At 32.1% G+C, this 20,246-nt stretch overlaps 2 protein-coding genes across 2 annotated transcripts in view; one reads left to right on the top strand and one right to left on the bottom strand.

The window, feature by feature from the left end:
- Ciz1 (Ciz1 zinc finger protein) overlaps positions 1-6,735 on the top strand; it is a 16,527-nt gene extending 9,792 nt beyond the window's left edge. The window contains exons 6-11 of the mRNA XM_088228877.1: positions 1,093-1,419; positions 1,913-2,033; positions 2,118-2,221; positions 4,648-4,822; positions 5,750-5,984; positions 6,458-6,735. Of these exons, the coding sequence (XP_088085003.1) occupies positions 1,093-1,419; positions 1,913-2,033; positions 2,118-2,221; positions 4,648-4,822; positions 5,750-5,984; positions 6,458-6,590 (1,095 nt within the window). The 3' untranslated portion in view covers positions 6,591-6,735. The remainder of the gene's footprint in view (positions 1-1,092; positions 1,420-1,912; positions 2,034-2,117; positions 2,222-4,647; positions 4,823-5,749; positions 5,985-6,457) is intronic.
- Positions 6,728-20,246, bottom strand: TH1 (negative elongation factor complex member TH1). The gene is made up of 12 exons (XM_088228878.1): positions 19,860-20,246; positions 19,479-19,704; positions 17,191-17,300; positions 16,039-16,146; positions 15,512-15,661; positions 14,316-14,446; positions 13,280-13,467; positions 12,291-12,546; positions 7,842-8,052; positions 7,446-7,586; positions 6,987-7,116; positions 6,728-6,895 (listed from the first exon to the last, which is right to left on the bottom strand). Exons 1-12 carry the CDS (start codon positions 19,917-19,919, stop codon positions 6,864-6,866), a joined length of 1,743 nt encoding a protein of 580 aa, XP_088085004.1. The 5' UTR covers positions 19,920-20,246; the 3' UTR covers positions 6,728-6,863.

Raw genomic sequence — 20,246 nt, 5'->3', positions numbered from 1 at the left:
TTTCAGTCAGCTGTTGGCGACTGTAACATGGTAACGAATTCGGTCCTTTGGGCCTAAATTAATCTTTCCTCTTGGCCTAATTAAATCAGCCTTACAGGCATCATTGAATTTGTCCCATTGGCCTTATTAAATCGGACCTACGGGCCTCAGTTGATCATCTTTTCGAGCCTTGGTTAATTAGGATCTCTGATGCGCTATTATAATACCATCCATAATGCAAATTAAAATTACTATCAATCATTTATTAATTTAATTATTAAAATCAATATCCATGTATTTGTAAATTTTATTATTTTATAAAAATGGCACTGTGATCCATAATATTGCGCCGGCCTAAATAACTTTTTTTTTTAAATTTAGGAGATAGTAGACAATGTGCCTTTTGATGACAGTTTTTATTTAACATTTTTTTTTTTATTGAAAACCGAAAATTATGCCATTTTATTTTAAAATAATATTTTAAGTATATTTTGTTGAAACAAAATTGTATAATCTTAAGGTGAAATCAAAAGTACAGATATTGCCAGCGCAACGATTTAGGTATCTCAATATTTGCTCAAAAATACAAAAGAAATTTAAGATTAGAATGTATCCACTTTCTGTGGGGAATAATAATTGTTTTTTAGTCTTTGAAATTATCTTTATTTATTATTTGCACACTGTGCATTCCGATGGTACGGTATTCGGGTTACCGGCTTGATTTTATATTCTTATTTATATTATTGTATAAATACTCAACAATAAAACAATTTTTTTGGATTCCATTAGTTGAATTTAAATACTCGAATTGGAATATGTACAAGCACATGAATGAAATTATTTTTAACTGATAACATGACATCTCGAGATTTCTTACGCTAAATCTAATGATTCATGAATTGAATTATTATGAATTTATCTCTATGATTGCAAATTGAGATTCATCATATCCAGCATGGTGAATGGTGAGTGAGAAGTGTGTATTTAAACAAATAATAACCCGGGCGTTACATTTTATTCCTACTCTACATAAGACAGCAAAAGTAAAAGGGAAAAGATTGTAAAAATACTAGAATTTTCTGAGAATCAACAATGGTATAATTAAATCTGCAGACTTACTCACGACATCTGATGTCCCGCAAACATCAGAATGTAATGGATGACGTAGCCCTCAAGCTGAAAGTGATGCTGCAGAGAATGCGCACTTCCCAGCGCAAGCAGCAGCGCTCTCTGGAGGAGGTTCCTGACGATACTCTCGGTGATCAGATGTTCTGCCCACTGTGCAAGCTCATCTACCGCTCCTCCCGCCAGGCTCACTTCCGCTCCGAGGCCCACAAGAACATGAAGAAGTTCTTACTGCCCAATTGCCGAGTGTGTTCTCTTTCATTCCGCACTCCCATGATGTATGAGCACCACATATGCTCTTTGGAACATATCAGGGTATTTATGATCAACTTATTTTTTATGTTTGAAATATGTACTTTTTAAGATATAGAATTACATGCTGTGTTCAATTCCTCTTTTCTTTATCTTAGGCGCTAATTATTTTTTTTTTAATAGTTTTTAAATTTAAAAAGTAACGTGTTTGCAAAATAGATCAATCATTTGAACACTTGTTTTTTCTAAAAGTTTAGATAAATATTATATACTTTTTTTTTATCAACGCAGCAGTTCTATCATGTTTATTCGGAGTTTTAGTGAGACCTATTCTAAATTATGCCCCTTTGTAATAGGTTGAAATTAATTTTCCATCATTGTTATTAATCATTTAGAGACTTTAACTTGCAAATGAGAATCAAGATAAATGTCGATTCTCAAAAGTAATAGAATGAAGTAAAGAAATCATTTTCATAAATCGCCATAATTCTTCCTAGATGTGTCTCGATCTAGATACACATTTTGGATGGTAATCATTTTCTTATAAATATTTCAGAAAAAAGCACAATTGGACAAAAAGCCAGTCAAGGCAAGTGCTGAGGCTGGCAGTGGAGAGGAAGGAATGGATGTGGACTTGGAAAATTTCATGACACTTGATTCAGTGGGGGATGTTGATGGTTAGCATTTATATAATTTTTACATTCAATTGTTTAAATTACCTCATTTTATTAATAATTGTTTTGTAAACTTGCAATTTGCAGAGGTCGATGAAGACAGCGCTGGAGAAAAGAAAAATGAAGATGATACTGATACCAAGTCTAAACCAGAAATCAATATTGGAAGTGAACACGTGAAGAAGATAGAGGTCAGTTAAATTAGTTTGTTTTTTGATGTTCCCCTTAATGCTAAAATCAGGGCCATTTAGGTAAAGAGGTACATGTCACTAAAATTGAGAAAAATTGTTATGTATGCAGTTGCACTGTAAAGGGTTGGGAAAATTTTATTTATTTCAACAATAAAAATGGTTAATGTCATATAATTCAAAAGTACTAGTAGGTACATTGGTAACTTGTATCAAAATTGCCTTTAACAACATGAAAAAAGCAAATATGAGGCGGAACACAATATGACTTGTACCGCTTCACCTGTTTCATCCTTGGGGTCACATATTTAAAGTTTATCCTAAAATAGCACCAAAAATTTTATGTTAAAGAAATAAACCAGTAAGAAACTTTAAATGGCTCCCCTACACAAACAGTATACCCCTTTACCTAAATCCCCTTTACGATCACCATATACCGTCAATTATGTTCCTCAATGACGGACGAGCAACTAATGGTGCCGACATTGCAAATCTTTTTGCAACTCATTTTTCATCCGTTTTTGCAAATAATAATTCCTCATGCTGCGCTATCCCATTACACTATTCAAATACTATAGATTTAAACAGTTGCACAATTTCTAATAATGATGTTTTCCGTTCTATGAACAAATTAACTAATAAAAAGACCACTGGGCCTGATGGTATTCCAGATTTATTATTAAAATTTGTAGCTACACTCTCTCTAAACCAATTTCATTCATGTTTAATCTCTCTCTGTCATCTGGTGAGTTTCCATCCTTATGGAAGATAAGTTATATAAGGCCTATTTTTAAATCAGGCGATAAATCTTATGTTAGCAATTATAGGCCTATTTCAACATTATCTTGTATCCCTAAAATGTTTGAAGCTATAATTGCCAGCAAAATCACGCCCATGTTTAAGAATATACTGATTGATGAACAGCATGGATTTAGATCTGCCAGATCAACCACCTCTAAACCTGGTAGATTATACCCAGGTTATTGTCAAAGCACTCGAAAATGGTCCGCAGATTGACGTTCTTTATACAGATTTTTCTAAGGCATTTGACAAAGTAGATCATAAAATTCTCATGTATAAATTACATGCCTCATTTATTAAATCGTATCTAACTGGTAGGACACAAAATGTTCGGATAAATAACCATTTATCAACCAGTATTGATGTTACATCGGGTGTACCTCATGGTGCTCATTTGGCACCCCTGCTTTTCAATTTGTTTATTAATAATGTTGCTAAATCATTCTCTTACTCTCGTTTTTGGCTCTTCGCGGACGACAACAAAATTCTCAAAATAATTCAAACTTTACAAGACTGCTTTCTTCTTCAATCAGACATTAACTCTTTTAACCGATGGTGTAAAGTCAATAAATTAGAACTAAATATTAAAAAATGCAAAACAATGTCATTTCATAGAACAAAACAACCAATTTCCTTCGAGTACCTATTAGAAAACTCCAAAATTGATGTAGTTAAGTCCATCAGAGATTTAGGAGTTGTTTTGGACTATAAACTGACATACAACGAGCATATAGATAATACAGTAAACAAATCACTGAAATTACTTAGCTTCATTAACCGAATATCCTCTGATTTTACTAATGTCCGTACAATCAAAACTCTTTATTGCTCAACTGTTCGCCCTCTTCTAGAATATGCCTCCGTGGTCTGGTCTCCATTCTATGTCAATCGCATAAATCACATTGAATCAGTCCAACATCGCTTGCTTCGAAAAATAGCGTGGATGCTCGGACTTGGACTTCGGACGCTTCGGACGAAATGGTATAATTGATGTTCCATCATTACTGGGACAAGTAAAATTCAATATTCCGACTCGTAGATTGAGAAACAATAAAGTACTGTTCATCGATCAGCATAGAACAAAGTATGGCCTAAATTCTCCGATGACCCGCCTTTGTCGTATTGTTAACTCAAGATCTGGACTTTTTGGGTTAAGTTTACAACAATTTAAACAAGCACTAAATAAATAGTCCAGATCTTGTCTCGATGTCCCTTATGTTTGTCAATGCTTCTTTTTTTTTTTTTTTAATGTTTTAAACTGTTCTTTTATTGTTATATTTAAACCTTATAAATTGTATACATGGACAATGTCCGTTAATAAATAAATGCCACAGAAATATTCTAGCCATCTGTCATGTAGTTGTGTTATTTGATTTTAATTGGGAGATAATATTATTTATCATTAAATAACACAGATCTTAGGATCTCTTAAAAGATGAAGACGATTTTAAAGTGTTGAACTTCTGTCATGTTTTTTATCATCGGATTATTGACTGCTAGTTTGCATAAATTTGGAAGATCTCTCAGATAAACAGTCACGGGATGTATTTAAAATATTATGAAGTTGCGTGCGGTACTCGGTTACTTTTATTATTAATTTTGGTTAATGGAATGTTTTGTTTATGAAGGTTTATTATTGCGAGCTGTGTAAGATGTATCTGCCACGTGGTGGCGGAGAAGTTGCGCTCCGTCGACACTGCCGCATGCGTACCCATCTCACCAAGTATGTGCGCTTCCGGGACAACCGCACGCTGCGTAAGCAAGCTGAGCGTATTCACCGCATACACCAACAGGCTAAAGAAGGTATGTAATATATAAACAAACAGGTCTACAGAAGGAGGACATTAAACTAACTTCTGACCGCACCATTTATTATAAATAATACTTTTTTAACCCGATCCACGCCATGCGCATGTTCACATGCATTTAACTTTTTATCTCAATTAGTTACACAATACGTAATTGATTTGCTACACTATTGTGTACATATACTTCCAGAAAAATAGTAAAAACAGTGATAAGTGGAAATTGTCAATAATTTTTTTTTTACCTATTTTCAATGATTTCACTAAAAATATTTTTATATTTTTTCAAACAATATTATGTAATCTGTTTTTTATTTGATTTAAAAACAGTGTGTTAAAATTATTTTATGTGTAAATAAATAAAACGAAAATAGAATTTTGAATTGGCACAAAATAATATAAAAGAATTTTTCCCCTAAATGTTGGGAAATTTTATTTATACGGTATCACTTTTTTTTCTATGGCGTCACTAAAAACAACTGTCATAATAGATCGCGGATTTTTTAACCATCTTTTTTATAACTTTAAATATTTATATTGTTATGTTTTAAACATCGCAATTTAATGATATGAAAACTTTAAATTTTCTAAATGTTTGTCAACTGTGTATCATGATTTGTACGAGTCAATATGACGTTTTTGTTCAAATGAAAACTAAGACTAACCCTAAAGGAAAACACTTGAACAAAAAGGTCCATTACACTGCACCTGCTTTGAATTTAGGTTAAGACCATAATTTATCCTTTATTAGTTGTTTACCTGTTTTTATTCTTCATTCGCGCAATTCGTAAAAAACGTTAATTGGGGGTAATATTTGTATAAGAATTAGGAGAACGTAAAATCGAGGAACGTAAAAACGAAATTTTACTGTACATATGTTTAACACTGGTAGTATTAAATGCAATATAATTTATTTAATTTGCAGAAAAGAAAGAAGTTTCAACAGTCCCAGGAGAGGATGTGGAGGTGAAGAAAGAGATTGTGGAAAATGCAGAGGGCGAGGGTAAAGAGAATGGGGTGAGTGCGGGAGGGACGGTGGCTGCACCGGCTGCCGGGGAGGGGGAGTGGGCAGATGTGGACCAGGAACTCGGGGACTTACTCCGCGATGTGGAGCAGCAGCACAAGTCTAGCGACGATGAAGACGATTCCAACACTGGAAGGTAACTCCTTATAATAGAGATAAATCAGTAGAGACTGAGATAATGTGCACGCTGGTATTCCAAATGCTTTCGTGGCCGTATTATCTCGTGTATTTTGTATGTAAATACACGAGAACAACTGTTTTCTCGTGCTGCGAAATAGCACCACAGGCTTATGTGTGTACCTGTGTCCTTTACACGGTGTGTAATATTTTGATTTGTTAATGTAGCAATGAAAGTTTAGTTTATTTTGTGTAAAATAAATATTATTTATATGAAACTTTCTGCCAACACCTCACCTACCGTACTCTTGATCAATTTTTCTTACTGATTTGAGATATTTAGAGATAAATCCCCCAAATTTAAATCTGATAGTTGTCTACAAAAATTTGAACTCACTCAAAATACTGTTACAATTTTTATAAGTGAATTTCTGACCACCAAGCACTCTCCCAAGTATGCAACTCTAATAATAAAATGTGTTCACATTGCAGATATGACAGATTCCGTAAATCTGACAAGAAGCCGGATTTAGGGGAAGCCAAGGGAGAATCGGCTCTGGAGACTGCTAAGAAGGAAGTTGCAGTACCTAATGGGGGAGCAGCTGATGTTGTAGTCAAACCTTAGGTTAATCAATAATAATAATAATGCATTAAAAAAAATATTGTTTGTAAGAGTTCTGATTGATTTGTCTAATAATGTAATCAAATTATAATTAGTGGTTTTAGAGTGGATGTACAACAGATCTAAATAAAACAATGATATAATATTCTTTAGGCATTTTTATTATAAAATTTATATTTTCAAATTGATGAAAATGTCAACATATTTTTGCTATCTACAAATAGTAGATACTTTTTTCTATGTATAGTTTCAGGGCTTAAATTGGACGATTTTTACTCACATCATAGCGTACCTGGCTTTACAATGAACTGAAAACATAAACAAAAATCATTTATTAATATTTTTACTTTAAAAACTAAATTACTCATCGGTACAATCAAATTACAATATTTTATGTACCTATGAATTCTGAAACAGGATCATTTTCCCCCTCTGCCCTCATTGTGCCGGTAATTTCTTCATTTTCCACCATTGGTAAGACCAGTTGAACAAATTCTGGGGTGTATGGAGGAGCGATTGCGTCTAATACCTATGAGATAATTATTGTGATGAATGCACTATTCAATAAGAGATTACGTAAAATCATAGTGGATGTGGTAAAAATTTTTTCTTACAAGAAACATTTTATAATAATCTTTATCTACACCTAATTGTGCATAAGACATAATCGCAATGTATCTCGATAATTTACTACGCGAAGATAAGATGAATTGTCTTACATCAGGGCAACACTAAATATTTCATTGAAAAACTACTTTAAATTTATCAAGTCAACTAGTTAGGAATCAGACTAGAGACATTATGCATGCAAAAGAAGCTAACACACTACAACACAAGATAGGCAAAAAGATACATTACCTCGGTGACAAAGTATCTGATAAGTGAAATGTCAGTATCATCACGTTGCCAGCAATGTTTTATGTATTTAAGTACAGGAACTACACATCCTCGACTTAAAAGATTCACCATTCTATCAAGAAGCATTTTTCTCAATTCTAACTGTAAAAAAAATTTTTTTTTTAATTAATCATTTATTTTTCATACCTCATATTACATTATACATATAATTTTCAATTGGATGCCGAGTACTCATTTAGTAAGAATACAAGAACATAAATTCAGACGGTGCTGAATTTTGCAAATGGAAAAACTGCCGTTATGTTTATTTCAAAAGAACCCTTAACTAACAAATCTGTAAACGTGCATGTTATTTTTGAGAAAAATGAACCGTTGAGTTGAGCTGAAATAAGGTACCTGCACTAATATTTCCAACTCATCCTGCGGCGTTTCAAACAGTCGCACTAGGAGCTGGAGAAGCTGATGATGCAGTAAAGGATGCAGGCCCGCGACTTCGTCTAAGAGAGCGAGGTGTAGGGGACAGTGTTCTGTGCTGAGCTTGAAATAGGATGGCTCTAGTACAGTGCACTGTACCCAGCGGATCACTCCTACACCTACCACAGGAAACCTACAAAATGCATCTTATTTATTTTTGCGCAGAAATCATTGGGTCATCCGTAGAAGCTCTGTGTTATGCCTGGATTTACCTCAACTCTTTTTCTGAAAATGGCATCAGATTGGAACGATTTTTATCACCAATTCTGATTCTGAAAATTAAGACATTCAAAGGTCACTCATAATGAGGAAAATCGGTTGTTTTTTTTATTTGTTAACTCATTCACGCCTGTGAGCGTCTGTGACAGCACTACTATGCGGTGCTCTATCACATGTGAGTAATTCATTATTAAAAAGGTTTGTAGCTTAAGTATTCATATTTAAATATAGTCTATAATATTCATGGTCACAAACAAAATGAGTGTTTAAAGTAATAAATAAAATAAGTGCTTAAAGTAAAAAATAAAATATGTAGATTTTGAAAATATCAACTAAAGGCCGTTTTGCATTGGGCATAAAATGGTACAAGATCTAGTGCAAGTTCTAGCTCAGTTTTTTTAACAATAATTATTGTGCCAAATCTTAAGTTCATTTTATTAGCTGTACAATTTCAAGGAATGCTTAGTTCTAAATCCCCTTTTTACAATTTTCACTAATTGATTCTTCTCTCATTAGCTCTGATTTTTTATATTTGTATCTAGAAAATAATAAAATTTTAGAAAACATTAAAAAAACTTTATGTAGGTAGTCATCTATAACTACTTATTTATTTTGTTTTTTCAATAAATAAATTGTTGATTTTATTTATTAAGAAAACAATGATCTTTCTTAGTTTTCACTCAATTTGTAAATTAAATAAATAAAATGACACAAGCAACAAAAAATTTAATACACCTTCAAAGTTGAAGCTTACAGTGGAATATGCGCGCAGCTCTTGGTTCAAATATTTGTTGGAAAATAGGACGTGTTCTATGTTTTATGAATTTCACCACATATTTTATCCAATTTGTTTATTTCGACACAATATTTACTGGACTGAATTCTGCACAAGATCTTGCACCATTTACTGACGAATGTAATACGGGCTTAAGCCAATTTTTTATTTAAAATATTTTTATGTAGTGTATTATCAGCGCTATGATTTTTGAAATTTTTTAAATGACTTCGCGTGTAGTGTTATAAGTTCTCTATCACAACGCTATCATTGGTCGATTTGGAAGAACTAGTGACGTCGTTCAAAGTAGTTCATTTTTATTAAAATCTTTTGTTTTTAATACATTTTCGAGAAACTTCACCGTACAATTGAATGCTTTAATTTTTACACACGTAAGAAAAAAAACTTTTCAAAAAATATTTCCGTAGCACTGAACCTCCTCATTGAACACTACCTTCTTCACATCTAACCCCAGAACAAACTTCCCTAACAAACCGAGTTGTGGAGCAATGGAGCCTTCCCGGGAAAATGGTGATTGAAAAGGCAAGATTAGTGCACACTCGGTTAATGTGTTCAAAAACCACCTACACCATTCAAAATGGTATATGAATTAGCTTAATGCTGATAGTGTTGTATAATTTTATTATAATATAATAATTTTGCAATATTTCAGATTTCCGGACCTTAACTATAAAACTTCTTGTCATAAACATAATTTACTTAGTCTTGAGGATCGTCGTTTGTTATTAGATATGGGGATTTTACATGACATTCTTAATGGACGTCTTGATAGTCCTGTTCTGGTTTCTGAGTTGGCCCTTAACGTACCTGGCTACCGCACCCGTCACACGAATCTATCTCTTTTCCATGTACCCACAGTTCGCACCAACTATGCACAGAACTCTCCTCTGATTCGCTTGACGCGTAATTATAATTTATTTTTCAATTACATAGACATATTTAACTGCAGTAAACTCACTTTTAAAACCAAAATTAAAAAACTATTATTTGAAAAAAATTATGTTTCGTTATAAAAAAATAAAATATTTTTACATTATAAATTTTAATTGTTTCTATTCACTCATATCAAATACACACTTACCCTGTCCCTAAACCTACCCTCACACCCATATTCACATACCTACCAAAACCACACTCCACTTTTTTACACACGCATCCTCACACAAAAAAAAAAACTCGCACACATGCACTTCTATGAATTATATCTAACTGAACTGGATTTTTATAATTGTATTTATGTGGAAAACTGATTTGGCTTTATTTTATGTTTTTTTTATAATGTTGTGTATATTTTTTTGTATTGCTGTTGTTTTTCTTAATAAACAAAAAAAAAATTATAAAGTTGGCAATAATATTCATGCAAATTGGTATTGAAGAAATAACCTACAGTAAGGCAAAACAGAGTGCTAAGAAACATATACATTGTGATGAAGAAGTTCCGGGGGGCAAAGCACCCACCTGAACTTTCTCATCCACTGACCGGATGAGCTAAGTAAAGCATTCCGTGTAACCTATGCACCACACAGATCCTCGAATAAAACACATTTTTCGAATTCAACACTTGTTTATTCTATTATTCTTAAAATATAAACTCCGACTGAGACAAAAAAATATAGTAACGATATATCAAAATTGTAAAGCTATAATATGTTCTCTACTGAGATAATACACGTTAGGAACAATATATATAAAATATGTACAACCTAATCTGTTTCCCAATGAGATGTTACAATGTAGGAACAAAATATAAATAAATGTATAGAACCTAATAAAATTTATTGCTTTATGAATATCATAAGTACAAAAATGTATTATTTCAACATGAAATGAAACAAAACCAATATGTTTTATGAAGGACTTATCTGATAACATAAAATTTGTTAGAATGTATTATTATTATTATGTTTACATATTTAAACAAAAATTAAAGAAAAATCAAAGTAAAGTGAATAGTGAATCCAAATCTAGGTTAGCTTGTATTACAAAAACGTTTTCAATGAAAAGTTTAGTGCATATTTGGTTAAATGTATAAATGGTTATTTGTGTATAATGAAATTCATTCATTATAACTAAATGCTATGAGTTGCTTATTTGTGGTGGTGTAGAATATCTTACAACTAATTAAGTAGCTACAAACTTATAATCTAGTAACAAAAAGCCAAATGAGACTAACTCATATTGTTTGTGAAAATCAAGCTGTATGGTCGACTTTTACAAACAATACAACAGCTTTATCACTTGCTTCACCACAGAAATGGAAGTCATAAAGCTGGAACTAATCTAATCATAATCTGATCTAACTTGAAGAGCAGTTCATTTTACACGAATGAATATTTACTCAATGAACAACTAAAATACCATCTTTTCCAATAAATGTCAGGAATTAAATTACCGTTTAAGAAAACGTTCATTATAAAATGCAAGGTCGGTAAACAGTAGAACATAAGAATTTTTGTCATGTCAATATGCTAATCCCTAGTAAGAAAACCTGCAATCTTGATTTACAGAGGCGAAACTGGATTACTCCTAACAATCCACGGGGTGAAGAATGGTACAACTTGTCACGAAGAATACTTTGGGTTGGTTGTGAAATATCTCCATGCATTTACTTGAAAACACAAAACCGAAACTTTCAACTGCAATCCTCTACACCATCAGATCCTATTGATACTACCGCTTCCAAAAAAACGAAGTTAAAAGGCTGATAAACAGATGAAATTCGGACATGATTTCGTTTTCGTTCATTTACTCCCCTCAAAGTTGGTCCCCGACTTGATCTATTTGTTGCCCTGTGACATGGTCTAAGGGTGCTTTCAGATACTCAATTCTGTAGCGGTTCGAAAATGTTAGCTTTGAATTTCCACGTGGTCAGTAAGAACATATTAGGTTATAGTATTAATTATATATATACAGATAAAAGGGACCCTGTTAAATTCAAGTAATTAGTATTTGGACACAAGAATAGTCTCCAATGGTTGAGAATACATTATTATTTGATACTCACCGGACCCGGGTCCCTTCACGTGTTTTTCGGACCTCGTCCGACCGGCTTTCCCAAAACCATAGAACAGACCAGAAATACGCCCCGTATCGTGTGGCATAGATAAGCGGGGCTGCACGCGCAAGAAAAAAAAATGTGACGACGTACCTGTCTAAATTTATTTGTCACAACATATCGAAGGTGAAAAGCGTATTAATTTGTACACAGTGCACCGACGATATGTATATCTATATGCATGTATATGCAAGTGCAAGTTTCTGATTTTTAAAAACGAATTATTATTGTAGCTTACATGAATACAAAAGTATTATAAAGATAATTTACATGTGTTAAATATTATGTAAAAAATGCTGACCTTATGCAGTGGTAGAGTGTGGAGAGTTCCGCCGTGAGTTCAGACGATCCCTTGCTTATATTACAAATTGTGTGTACTTTTTCTATCGCTTGAATGGTCGGTTTTAACTCTTCTTTATTTATAGTTCTTTTTACTTGTGCTTTTCTTGCCGGGGTTTCGATAACACTTGCAGAATAAGCTAGCAAGTATATATATTTTGGTTTATGTTCAGGATTCAGTTTTACTCCAGGTTTAAACAATGAATCTACAAGTAGTTCTGTAAAAAAATAATGAGGTTTATTTACATAACAATTTTACATGCAGTTTTAATAAAAATCTAAAATATTAGTTACGACTCGTTTGTGTAATATTTTTAATGAATTCTAAGCTAATTTTATATGGACACCACAATTTTTTTTTAGTTAAGATACCTAAGTTCTATTTTTATTATTGATAAAACATATAATACATGAACAAGCACAGCGCGGGCGCGGGTCTAAACTGTGCGACTCGGTTATAAGCTTAGACTATACCCTGTCTGCGTAATCTATAAGTGTGAAAGCTCTACAATTAATGATATGAATAATAAACGTATAAAACATGTGAGTCTAGGTCCTGTAAAAAAAAAAAAATTCACACAGAACTGTACTTTTCATCCACCCAGACACAGATGATTATTACATACAAAATAATTATGTGTAGTCAAAGAAATAAGCGTAAGTCTAACGAAAATTACTATTCAAAATAAATATTATCTGTAACAGATATATTAAACATGGAAGTTATTCTAAATTAAATTAAATCTAATCTTCATATTGACTGTGAGTTAGTAGTAAAAAATATTACTTTAGTACCCATTATTAGGTATGCATATTTTTATGTGACATAAAATCTATCAAGACCATGCTGAAATTAAAAATAAAATTGACAAAAACAAAAATGTATACTATCGACTTGTCCTGAGACTTGATCGACGAAAAAGATTTGTAAAGATAATTTAAACACAATACCTAAAAATTGAGGCGTTCTTATAAGATCGATGGGAGGAGGTTCTGGAAGATTATAGTTTCTAAACAAGACTGAAATGTCAGCCGGGTTTAGAGCATTTCTGGAAAGCATGGAGCTAAGGGCCTCACATGCTTGTGGAAAACTGGCTGCTCCATTTAATGCCATAGTTATTGGAGTTACATCGTGGTGGCTATAAAAATATTCTTGTGAAAATACTAGTAAAGAACATACATACAAAATCAATTAACTTACTTATACAAACTGACATAATGTCACTATGGACTATTCTACTGAGAACTTTTCCTTCTGCTCAAAAAGGGCATTTGATTTTGTATTTGAGAGTATCCAGCAAACTAAATTACATACTTTCAAGTGATAATTCAAACGTTGGCAAAGCTTTATCAACATAGAAAATAATAATAAAACAAATATGACCAAAACTTAGAGCCACAAATAAATACAGTTGGTAAATTTAAGAATATGTGCAAGTTAGACCTAAAGTATTTATTTAAAAAAACACAAGGTTACAATGTTACTATTTTAGAGGCAAAGAGGAGAAAATAGGCAGGCATGAAATATATCACCACAACACCAAGACCAATTGAGAAAAAATATTGGAAATCTTGGATTTTTCTCTTGCAACTGGCGGGAATCAAACCCGCTAAACCAATTTCATAGTTGGCCGTCTAGTCAACAGTCTAATAATATATTGCAATTTGATGATTTCCTAAAGTTATTTGGGCCTTTTTTTACAAATATACATTTTATAAAACACTGCATTTGCCAATTTTATATGTACAAAAGAAATATCAAAATCAGTTTTAATTTATTGTTTTAAGTTTCTGAAAAAATCTTCTCCTTTAATCTTTTATAGAAATGAGAATTATTTCACAATGACTCATTTAAATTACAACTTTAAAAAATTATGTCTAAATATCCGTAATGTTTTTGGAATACTTAAGACATAACCACAGATTTTTTTTTTATAGCGTAGGTGCGAAAAGCACACTTAAAAAATAATTAAAATACATGAATGACCTTTGTTGTGCACACCGAGTTATCTCTTGTGAAAGTCTCTTCATGATAGCCCCACCTCGACTCTCTTGTGCCAAGATATGAATAATAACTTGGCTATACACATATGTATGCTGCCCGTGGCAAACCATTTTCTGGAAAGGCAATAAAAAGTTTAATTATTTGTGAATAAAGAAAGATGTAAAGGAAATTATATGGTATTCATTCTCTGATCTGCACTTAATAGTACATAGATATGGCACTGAAGTTAGAGCACATTAAATTAAATTAGAATTCATAGAAACGGTAAATTGGTATAGAATGAACAAATGTTTGTTCGGACGTATTGTCTTTTTGTTTTTTATTTTAATTTATTGTGTTTTAAAGAATCTTAGAGTTTCTATGTAAAAAATAAATAAAACACCAACTGTAATGCTATCTTGATCAATAATATAACAAGGGCATGAAATAATATCATTGTCAATATTCCTCCATTTAACACAACATTTGGTCAAAAGTGAATGGATATGCCAAATTGTTTAATATGCTTCCCCAAAAAAATAAACTGACAAATGACGAAAAATCTTTCAAATAAGAAATCAAAATCTGACTGAAGCATATTAGCATAGAATAAGAAAAAAAAGTTGAGTGACATGTGAACAATGTGAATTAAACACTGTAAAATCCTCCTTAAAACAGATTATCCTAATAAGGAAGACTCTTAAATGAATGTTTTATACTTTGTTTCTCATTTAGTATAATATGATCACATGCATGTACTCAAGTATAATAAATATTTAAAATAAAACATCAGTCAGATTTAAAATTTACACTAAAAATGCATTTTGTAACTAAGTAGATATTATAATAATAAGTATGTACATCTCCATTCCCCTCCTTATCCTCTCTTTAAGCATCCTTGTCCTAATCCCGCCCAATTTACAATAACTAACTGTTTTTTAAAAAATCTTTAATTATTGAAAAATATTTACGAGTACATGAAAATAACATTTTTATAAGTATAAACTTATATGTAATATATTTTCTTTACTAACTTTGTGGAAATCTGTTATTAGTTCTGAGTTTATACACTATATCTGTTTGTTTACTATAAATATGTACGTAGAACTGTTGATTTCCCAAATAAAATAAAAGATCACACAAAGTTTATTTTAGGTTTAAGTCATTAAGTTTACTGAATACATATCAAATTCAATTACAGCGCATTCCTGTACACTCCTCTGCCAGTCTTCGGTGTTTTGTAGAAATCCGGCAATAGCTGTTTTTAAAACTCTTGAGAAAACTTCTATTTGTTGTGCAGCTGTAGAAATGCTGGTGATTTCTCCTTGAAAACCGGCATCAGATATGAGCTAGAACATTAACGTTTGATAAAATATATCTCAATTCAATGATTTATTATTACATAAACTTACAAAATGTTGCTCCTTGTCTGACAAATTGTAGGAAAAAAATAAGGGGTCCCATTATAAGATAATTTTTGGAATAAGCTGGTTTTTGTATGTGAAAGAAAGGAGTTTATTATTTATTTTAAAGTAGACGTTTTTGTTCGTTTTTTACTGTGTTTGAACGTAAATATATATTTCACATTAATTGAAAACCCATTTTCAGTAAATATAAACTAAGTGTCCCACTAATAAAGTCTTTATTCTTATTTTTGCTCTTCTATAAAATGAATTATTTCCTGATGAGCCTATTTTTGCCATGTACCGTTTATACCTTTACTAACCTTGATTGTGAAATTTAACATAAGGCAGTCAGGATATTCTTCGGCCAGTCTATAGATGAGAGATCGCCACGTGGGATGTTCAATCATCTCAGTCAACCAAGCGGGTGTCTGCAATCATTATTATTCATAAATATAAAAATGATATTTCATGCTCCCTAGACTGGATTAATAATAACGAGATATACCATCTTACTCTTGTGTATATTACGAACTACGGACCATTAGATCAGAATAAGGGATTAATGATGATGATATATTGAAAATATTAAATGATCGAGCTAATATTTTCCTTGTTAATTATACTTTTCCTAAAAAAAGGTACTGTAATTTAGCAAAATGAGGAATTATTACCGTAGTATTTAACTGAGTACAAAATATATTTTTATTTTCATATAATTTTGACAAAACTATGTTTTGTATAGAGGATTTAGATTTTTAAAACCTCGCCTTACTTTTTATTTGTGACATTACATTTCCCTCCTAGTTTTCAAAATCTGTGGATTTTTACCTACTACTATCAAATGGATGTTCTTAATTTTGGAAAACTAATTTCAGAATGATAACGATCGCATCCACCAGTAGACTAGAGCGACATAAATTATGCCTGGTGATCAACGAAAGTCGTTTTGACAGAAAAAAAATATACGGTAGCGTGGCGGTACCACCGGCGTAATTTTCTTTGTACATTTTAGAGAAATTTCTCCATATAATAAATGTTAATATTAGTATGATGTCTAGAAATATATTTTTATAATACGATATCATTCAACTTGCTCATTCATTTCTTGTTGATCATCATCATTCCATGTCTGCTCCCTGGAGCATATGGTGTTCAGAAACAGCCTCCGGGTCTCTCTTTTGCAGGTCTCTTCTGTGCATTCTCCCAAGCCGGGTTCGTGCCTGTAGTTCTGACGAACAGTCAGTAAAGGGTGTCCAGGATGCTGAGAAACTTATACTTTAAAAAGTAGACAAGCGTTGTTAAAGGTCTTGAGAGGCATATGGTAATAGAATCGCCTCCAATTGATGACAGTTATCGCAGAAAGTTTTTTTGTTTTTTTTTGCATCAGTAAGTTATCTTATCCATTTATTCATTCCTATCAAAGTCAAACAAATTGATAAAAAAATGTAAATGTAATGATATAAAAAGATCACCTCTCCCTCCTCGGTGAAGATGGTATCGGCTTTTTTTGGGTCAAATGTTTTGAGAATCATATCTTTCAAATGATTTTCTACCATTGCCTGAACTTCTGTAACTTTTACACCTAGAACAATAAATTAAAACTACTATAATAATACATTAATATACATATTGTAACGACTATATTTCATCCTGCCCCATTTAAGTAACGCGTGATTAAGCACGAGTCTAAATGATATGGCAAAAAGCGCGGCAATACCATACATAAAGCATGGCAATACCACGTTAGACTGTGCATTTCTAGAAAAGTGAAGCAACGTGACAAAATCAAAGATGTAGTTCTTTTATTATCGAGGAATGTAAGTACTATGTAATTGAATTTGTAATCGTATTGTCGTTTCAATTTGTCAGAACAAGGAATCTAATGAGGTATTTTTTGTCCATAAGTATAGGCTTCCTAAACACCCTATTTTATTTTTAATATATTTAAAATATCTGGTATATTACCAACTTTATAATGGATTATCATTACATCTGTCTAAATCCTGGCGATTTACGTCAATTTCTACCTACAAAATCTAAATAATTAAATCCGAGTTTGATTTGACAACAATAAAATTGGTCGAAGTATTATTTAGAGGAATGACGCGTACAGCAATGGCTTACGCCAAGATATTGGCCGGATGTACCTTTAAAAACTGGAACCTTTCACATAACACTCTGGCTATTTGATACGAAAAAACTTTGAATGTCTACAAAGAAGATTTTAAATAATTTAACGTGGATGAATCAAATAGTGTCAAGAATCAAATATTTTTTATTTATTCTCATTTTTAATTTAATTTTCTAAATCATTTGACAATTTGGTCTTTTAGATTGTATATTTAGCTAGGTAAACGCATAAAACTGTATAATTTTGTATGCTTGTAAAAATAAAATTGTAATTTCGAGAGATGCCTTTGTTATTTTGCAATTACCTGGTCTACATGTTTTAATTAACATTACACAGTGATTATTGAGGCTCCGAGACTATTGAAATTTTGAATCCTATTTTTATCTTGAATTTTCGGAAAGGTCGGACATAAGTATTGTCCTCATTTTGGAGAGATTCTCATCTTTACTGGTTGAGCGACACTGGTGAATAGCGTATATTTTGTGAGGAGTTTGATCTGCATTTATTTGTTCGGCTTACTTTTGCATTGTCTCACAAAAATGCACAGAGCGTAGCTGTCAACCAATAAAGGCACAATTTTTCTATATAATTAGAGTTTAAATTTTTTGTAAATCTTTGAAATATGTTGATACATTGAGTGTCGACATTTCTTTTATTTTAAAAGAAAATTTGGTCATTTTTTTATTATTGGTCATTCCTCACGGAAGGCCGTTACAATATTAACTGCCATTTGAAGGTGATCCTAAACGAAAATATGTACAAAACAGAAAAAAAAATGTCTTATTTTTTAATTATAATAATAAAAATACGTTATAGTTTTATTCCACTTTTATTTTAAAATATTTTATTTTTTTACCAGTGAAGTAGTAAAAATCAGAACATTTAGTTGTACGGCGGAGTTTCTCAAAAACGTATGAAAAATTAATATATTTTTAAAAATAAAAATGAACTACTTCGAAACGTCACAACTTCAAGCTAACACGTGTTTACAATAACCAACCATTTAAAGCTTTGAGTTGTTGTGACAGATTTCCTGTTTCCGGGCCAACCATATTTTGACATTTAGCGGTGCGGGGTTTTTAAATGTCAGAAAACCTCTCCGACTTGAACTCGTGACATTGCGGGCGGTATAATTTCGAAGTTTTGGTGGGAATTTAAAAATTACAAAACTTTAAAAAATCGGAGCAATGATAGTATAATACATAAAAATATTCAGCTTAGTTTAATAGTCTACTAACAAATAAAAAAATATTTCAGTAAAAACCACTGAACTTTCTGATTCTTTTGACACAAACTATTACCACCAAATTTAAAACAAATAATCATCATTCCGCGTTCGCTCCCTGGCTGTAGCACGCAGTATCCATAAACAGCCTCGGGGCTTTTCTGTCGGCTACCAGCTCTTGTGCATCCACACACCGCAGTCTCAACTTAGCTGCTAACAGATTAAGTATCAGCAGTTGACACCCAGGATGTTGCGATGCCTTATAAAGTGGGTAGATGATTAAAGCTCCTGGAAGGCATATTTAGTATGTGACCCAGTCAATTGTATCCCCTTCGCTTGATGACAGCTACTGGGTCCGTTATAGCAAAAGTACATTGAAAAAAAATAAACAATTTGTTATTTACCCCCTAAAATAAGCCACTCGGCCAACAAATTGGCCATTTGAGCAACAGCGCTGTAATTGTGAGAGAGTTGTGCGATGACTTGCTCCGGGTTGCCCCCAGCTTGGAAGTAGCGCTTTAGCTGTGTGAATATTCCTGGCTCCATGATGTAATCGGATGTGGTAAACTTCTCTAAGCATTCTTTCAGAACTTCTGCTGGATTCTCTAGAGCCTCCTCTGTTCCATCATCCTAAAAGCAATCAATGAGTAAGGTAAAGCATTTTCTTCAGTTTCTAAAGTGTGAAAGGTAATTCATTGTTGAATGTGTATTGGTTCATTAATAAGAGCAACAAAAAGAACATTAGAAAGCAAAACAAATACATCGTTGACAATCTTCAAACTTACTTCATAATCTACCATATCTCCACCTTCCCAGGTTCGTTCTTCTTCATATTGACCTGGCATATTTAAATGTGTTAAATTAGCTCAATTCCTAATTGTGAAAAACTGCGTTTAGCACACAATTATAAATGCAGTATCATTACGAATAGGCATATTATTTCATTTGTTTTTAATAAACGCAAACCACTAATAAAAGTAAATTGGTGTAAAATGGTAAATAATGCTAGACTTCGAATATTAATTTTGACAATCTGACATTTGTCATGAATGTTTGTAATTTGTAAGATAAAATATAATATAGATTGGTTATCGCTTAGCGTTTGGTATAGACAATGTTACAAATTAATCGTTTATTTTTTTTCCAAATACGGATTCAGTCAACACCGATCT

The sequence above is a fragment of the Micrasema longulum genome, unplaced genomic scaffold (assembly GCF_059751315.1).
Source record: "Micrasema longulum isolate JH-2025_06_02 unplaced genomic scaffold, ASM5975131v1 h1tg000611l, whole genome shotgun sequence".
NCBI classification, from domain to species: Eukaryota; Metazoa; Arthropoda; class Insecta; order Trichoptera; family Brachycentridae; genus Micrasema; species Micrasema longulum.
This window is presented reverse-complemented; position numbering and strand designations above follow the sequence as displayed.

What these genes read in the sequence shown, in the direction of transcription:
- TH1 (XM_088228878.1), bottom strand. Translation starts at nt 19,919, where the DNA reads ATGCCAGGTCAATATGAAGAAGAACGAACCTGGGAAGGTGGAGATATG. An exon ending in TCTTCACCGAGGAGGGAGAG is followed by an intron (nt 16,147 to 17,190) that starts GTGATCTTTTTA and finishes TAATGATTGCAG; the next exon opens with ACACCCGCTTGGTTGACTGA. An exon ending in TCAGATACTTTGTCACCGAG is followed by an intron (nt 7,117 to 7,445) that starts GTAATGTATCTT and finishes ATTATCTCATAG; the next exon opens with GTATTAGACGCAATCGCTCC.